The sequence below is a fragment of the Morus notabilis genome, unplaced genomic scaffold (assembly GCF_000414095.1).
Source record: "Morus notabilis unplaced genomic scaffold, ASM41409v2 Scaffold662, whole genome shotgun sequence".
Classification (NCBI taxonomy): Eukaryota; Viridiplantae; Streptophyta; class Magnoliopsida; order Rosales; family Moraceae; genus Morus; species Morus notabilis.
Genome location: NW_010364997.1, coordinates 9,878 through 16,037, shown reverse-complemented (window position 1 = coordinate 16,037; position 6,160 = coordinate 9,878). Strand labels below are relative to the sequence as shown.

Sequence of the window (6,160 nt, the reverse complement as noted above, 5' to 3'; positions counted from 1 at the left end):
AATGTAGTGAATCACAGGCCACAATAGGAATAGCAAATCTGCAAATTACTTTTTTTTTAATACGGTTTTCCCAAGGCAGTTCACCTTCGGGAGAAATGGAGAAAAAGAAAATGCTCTGATACCAAGATAAAGAAGAAAGAATTGTATTTCTATAATTTGTGTATATGTTACAAGTATGCTTAGAGCCTTTATATAGAGATTACAGCATACTAGAAAGGAAAACATCCAAAGTCAACTATTACACTAACTACACAATCAGGAAACACCCAAAGTCAACTATTACATTAACAGTTTGAAATTTTTTTTTTTTTTTTAAAAAAAAAAATACTAACATAATTAATAATTTAAATTTTAATATATGAAATAAACCGACCCTAGTCATGCGCCTCCAACTGTTCCTCTGTCCGTACGCCCTTCTTTGTGCTTTTGCATTTTGTTCCCTTCTCTGTGCTTTTGCATTTTGTTCTCTACAACACCATGCAGCCTTGACAATTGTATTCTCTTCCTTAAGCATATGCACCACCCTTCACGATTGTCATCCTTTATATGCGCCCCTGCACCGTTAAATCTTTGCCATCCCTATGCAAGTCAGCTCGATGTATTTGTTTTCTCAAATAATAAAAAATAAATAAAAACGAAAAAAAATCCTTTCAAAATTGAAATCTTCTATCAAAATTCCCTCTTGCATGAGCATATTAGGAAAAGAATATTTATATATGGTTTGGCTTCCTTTATTAGCATTTTGACTTCATTTATATTTATCCTTATATTAAAAAATCTCTAAATTATCAAATTTAAGTAACTTACCCAATTCTGTAATTGTAACTTTTATTTATATAGAGCACATTCCATAGTTTTCCTTACATGTGAAATCGCTCTCTTGTGCTAAACCATGTAAAATCTTTGTAGTTTGGAAGGAAGGGAATCAACAACAAATCATGCATATGATAGAAGACAACAACAAACAAAGATCTAGTTTCTTTACATTCCTTTCCCTCCCTTCATCAAGCAACAAAGCCAAAGCCAAGAATGATTTGCCTGAAAAGAAACATTACCCTTTTGTACAGCCAGAACTCTCCAACTTGAAAACCTACTGCAGCCATTATACTTATCTCCTCCTCAAGTTGATTAGAAATGTCTCCATATTTGCCTCTAGACAAAGTGATCTCAAGGGTATTATTGCCATAATTTTATAATCTTATTGGTGAGAAATTCGAACAGCTTTACTTCCTTGACAGTACCCTCATAAGCCTATTCATGTACCATTGGCATTTCTGGAGCAAACCCTTCATCCCTTAGGATACCTATTTGATGGTAAGGGCCCTGTGAGTCCCGTTAGTGATAATTCGGTCACGGTGGTTCCCTGAGAGTTCTCCTTCCTCCGCCCTACGATCACCCAAGAGCGAATGGTATGCGGATAACTGAAATCCCTGATTGTTTAGGTAGCAGCTGTTGCCACTATTGACGTTGGAGTATGTCTTGTTTTGGTGGATTCCCTGCATGTGGCGGTCAGTTGGTTCACGAAGATCAGTGTAGGAATCAGACCAGACGGGCTTGGTGCTCGACGAGTTGATTTGATCCGCTTTAGTAGTTGCACCAGAACTGGTTGTGTTGTTGTTGGCTGTGGGGTTAGCGGCTGTACCATCATTATTCTTTGTGTTCAGAAAACGGCCTCCGCTTCCTCTTGCCCTCCTCATGGCATGCAAATGACGGGACTCGTGGAGATAAGGCTGTGAAATGTGACTAGTTAACTCTTATAAATGAGCTCCAATATACTCCAAAACATTAGTTTTAAGTACAAATACAATTTACCTAACTAAAAGCTGCTATAACTTTAATCAGTGTTTATTGTAAACAAAGAAGAGTTGTAACTAGAAAAACATTCATATCTTGTTACACATGGTCCCTGAAATTCTCATTGTCACTATATCTACCACTTGATTTGAAAAAAAACCATTACCTCACTAATTATAGCCATTGCCTATTAGCTGTCTAATTGAATAGAAATCTCCGAATTTAGGTCTAAATCGATTACAAAACGTGGTTAACTACCAAGCCTATTTAGATATCATATTACACGTGAATCAGGCCCTCTTAATGGTCAATATCAAGTATTTCAGCCATTAATAAAAATAGTTCACTAGTAATTTCTGAATGATATCTTACAATAACAAAGATTTCTCTGGTCCTAATAATCAGTGACACAGATATATGCTTCCCTAGAGAACCTGTTACCTCCGATCATAACAGAAATATCTTATTTTTAGTTGCATGTCCCTGCTGAACTCTATCGCAGTCAATAGATACTATTAAATGACAACTAATATTTGAGCAAATAGCCAAGACGGGGATTTGAATATAAACAGGAAAATTACCTTACGAACTTTTATTAGCTTCTTTTCTAGCTCAGCCTTGGCACGGGACTGCCTGCGTCTTAGAATTCCATGGTACTGCTTGGCATTGACATAGACAGGCTCCTCTGCCATGTCAAGGGGTAAGGCCATTCTAGCCGAGGACAATCCAAGACAATGAGGCTGTACCTGAAACAACTATGAGTAATTAATTTCAGGTCGAGAACGACGAGAAGATATTTATGCCACTTTCTTTTTACCACATATCCGTATCTTAATCCCACAAAAATGTAGCCTGAACTTTTACCAAGAAAATGCACAATTGAACTGTTAAAACCAACCTTTGCTTTCAAGTTTTAACTATTCAAGTGGAGCATTAAAACTCATCGTGTTGTTTAATATTATGTGAATTTCGTTTTGATGAAAAGTTCCACATTTACCCATATGATCTTCTTACCTCATCAGTTTAAGAAGCCTCTGTTTCTAGAAAGTATTAATCAAACACTATAAATCCCGAGAAGAATAAATGAAATTCAAAAACTTGTATTTCACTTTTTAGCACAACTGGATTCTTCATTAAGCCATATGAAGCAAAGTTAACATCTTTATCGAACACTGCTTGTATCAATTAAATGATGAAAAGATATTAATTGCATACCAAAGCATGAGGCCCATAAGCAGGCATCACTCCATAATACGGATCAGAATACGGATATGATGAACATGCCTGCAAAATATTTTCATTTACATTCCGTCATCGCCCCCTCTAAATATGAGGAAAGAAATAATAGCCAAAACGAAATGTACGGTTCTAATTAAAATAAGCTCGTTAAAAAATATCCTTTTTCCACAGGGATGAATTCTATCATATATTTCACATGTAATTTACCAACTAGTTAAGCTGCATATTACAGAATCAAATGTTTTGCATTTAAACAATAGGGAAGAAAGAGCTACAATTGAGTGGCTGACAAATTCTAGCTGGGGAGGCGGTGCAAGATATTCCGTCATTGTTGGAGGCGTAACCGGTGAAACCCTCTGCATATGCTGGTCTTCTCCACATTTTCTATCTGCCAATGTCAGAAATTCTTAATTAGTATTAATTACAAGACATAATTTTTTTTTAAATAAATGGTGAGAGACGGTAACTGATGATATAAGTGTTGATCAAAACATCCCGACTAGGTTGACACCTTTAGAACAACTCTCCTCTACCAAATGCCCAACTCAAACTTTATTAAAATAAAGATAAAAAATACAACCAAAAAGTCTGAAACAATCAAAATAACCCAAAAACAGAAACTTGCAAGGCAGAGACCTAAGCTAAAATAAGACATAGATTTGTAAATCCAAAAGGTCCTACAAGTAGGTCAAACCTACACTATCTCTATGCACGAACCCTACGGACTAAGCCTAGTTAAAACCTTTCAAGGAAAACCCAAAGGGAAAAACCAAGAAAGGAAAATGAGTACTCAGTCAATTACAACACATAATTCATCGTGCAGTCTTAGGTCTCGTTCATTTTACCGATTCAAATTTTCAGTTTTAAATTTTTACAATAAAAAAAAAGGAAAATGAGTACTCAGTCAATTACAACACATAATTCATCGTGCAGTTTTAGGTCTCATTCATTTTACCGACTTAAATTTTCAGTTTTAGATTTTTACAATAAAAAGTTCTCAGAAAATGTCACATCTAACTTTTTCTGCTACAGTGAGAAGCTCTTAGAAAATGTCACATCTCAGCTCGAATTGAAAACTCGAATCCGCGAAGTAAACGAGCCCTTAGTCTACTGCTGAAGTTATTAACACCGAATTCAAAACTATCAAATAAGTACATTACATTCACCAATACAAAAATTGGCCGCCCATTGTTAGAGTACAGTGACCCGAATTCTGTTTGGCCCAACCTAAAAAGCTCGCAGTGTGACAAATGTAGTGATACTGTAATTATGAGATTTTTTGGGGATATGTGGTGGTAGCGGAGTGATTTGTGCCGTTTGTTCATATGGACCTATTTTGTTAATTATGCTCGCGCACACACATATATATGATTTATTTTTACGGTTTTCATGATGGTTATGTGTGCTTTTGCTCTAAAATATTCTCCTTCTGCACCCATCTTTGATATAGTGGATTTTTCATTCTTCTCTACTCGTGGTTTTTCCCGTCTAGGGTTTTCCACGTAAATATGTGTATTCTTGTTATGTTTTCTATTGCCTATTCTCGTTATTTTATAACACACATATAACTAAGACCAGATAACAAAACAGGATAGTGTATATTTCTTTCTTATTCTCATAGAACAAGAAATTGAGACCACTAAAGAAAAGACTAACAAAAAGAAAAGATTAACACGACTAAAGAAAGGTGTTTTCATAAACTGAAGTCTAATTAAGACAACAAAATGTGCACAAATATCATATATAATTCAAGCAAATCAGATATAAATTGACTGCCCCCTATTTTATATGTCTAAAGCAAATTAAGTAAATAACTTCAATAAGATCTATGAGGAAACAACAAATTTCTAGTAAAGGGTTGTATAAATGAAGCAAAATTCACTTCAATTTTACCCATTTGATATTATCTAAGAAAATAAACAACTCAAGAATTCAAGTTAAAAAGGAAGCTATGGGTCCCATAATGAAATTACATCTTAATAAAATAACGCAAAGAGTAATCAAATAAATTACCTGATTGTATGATTTCTTTACTAGTAAGACCAAGATCACTTCCGTCATCATGGCCAGTACTCTGCCTTTCTTGTGAAAGAGAATTGCTATTTTGGGTTCCAAAATCACCATTTAGATTATTTGGTTGAGACAAACTCATAGTTGTTCCACCAAAAACATGATCTTTAGAGATTCCATGGTGGGATATACCCCACCAAGGTTGAGAATTTACTGTACTCTGTACTGGGTTATTATCAGTTCTAGTGTTAGTATTGGGATCAGAGAATTCCGAGTGATTTGTGCCGTTTGATTTCTGGTGCATGCTTCAAAACCTTCCCTTCTCCAAACCCAATTAACCCAACTGAAAAAGGAAAAAAAAAAAAAAAAACATATGTATATATACATATATATATATATATATATTAGAAATAAAATAAAATTCAAATAAGCACATAGATAATACCATCATATGATATAAACATATATGGTATATGCATATATACATGCATGCATGTATGTAGTTGAATTTAGATCATAAGAAACAAACCCAATAGAGAAAAAGGATCATGAATTGCTGGGAAAATATTTAGACCAACAACTAAATCACAAAATATATACATACATACATACATGCATGCATGTTCATATAATTATATTCAAGAGCCGATAAAGGAAAAGATAAAGAAAAACGGTACTTAAAACTAGAACCAAGTACTTACTGGTGTAGAAGTAGTGAAACAAGAGGCAGCTTTGGAACTTGGAAGTGGATTTTGTTGAAGTGTGAAAAGGGAGAGAAAAGAGAAAAAGCTAAGAACAAGTGCATTAGCAGCCACCGCAAATCAGATTTGTCACTTTAAACAATGACGAAATTTAGAAATATATAATATTATATTTTTTTTCTTTCAGATTATATATGATTGTTTTTGAGCTTCAAAGAAGATGGAAAAAAAATTTAAAAAATAAAATAAAATTGATGGTAGCGGAGACGTCGTTTTCCTACTCTCGCTTTTTCTTTTTCTTTTTCTTTTTTCTTTTTCTTGGTTTTTTCTTATATTTGGAGCAAAGAGATAATTCTGTGAGTTGACGGATAGTCGGATGATTCACGTTTGAGAGGACTTTCGTCTGACGTCAATGT

At 34.4% G+C, this 6,160-nt stretch overlaps 1 protein-coding gene across 5 annotated transcripts; it reads right to left on the bottom strand.

Annotated features, from left to right (window-relative positions):
- Positions 1-378: 378 nt before the first annotated feature.
- On the bottom strand, positions 379-5,920 carry LOC21391281 (nuclear transcription factor Y subunit A-1). 5 transcript variants are annotated; one of them, XR_002903019.1, is made up of 7 exons: positions 5,745-5,920; positions 5,047-5,386; positions 3,309-3,421; positions 3,010-3,078; positions 2,376-2,540; positions 1,056-1,730; positions 379-579 (listed from the first exon to the last, which is right to left on the bottom strand). XR_002903019.1 is itself a non-coding variant. In XM_024171581.1 (6 exons), the coding sequence occupies exons 2-6, from the start codon at positions 5,345-5,347 to the stop codon at positions 1,305-1,307; spliced, it is 1,074 nt and encodes a 357-aa protein (XP_024027349.1). In that variant the 5' UTR covers positions 5,348-5,386; positions 5,745-5,920; the 3' UTR covers positions 923-1,304. The 5 variants fall into 5 exon arrangements, 2 of the variants coding, with proteins under 2 accessions (XP_024027349.1, XP_010105454.1); XR_002903018.1 differs by having other exon boundaries at positions 379-568; XR_002903020.1 differs by having other exon boundaries at positions 379-554.
- Positions 5,921-6,160: the final 240 nt, after the last annotated feature.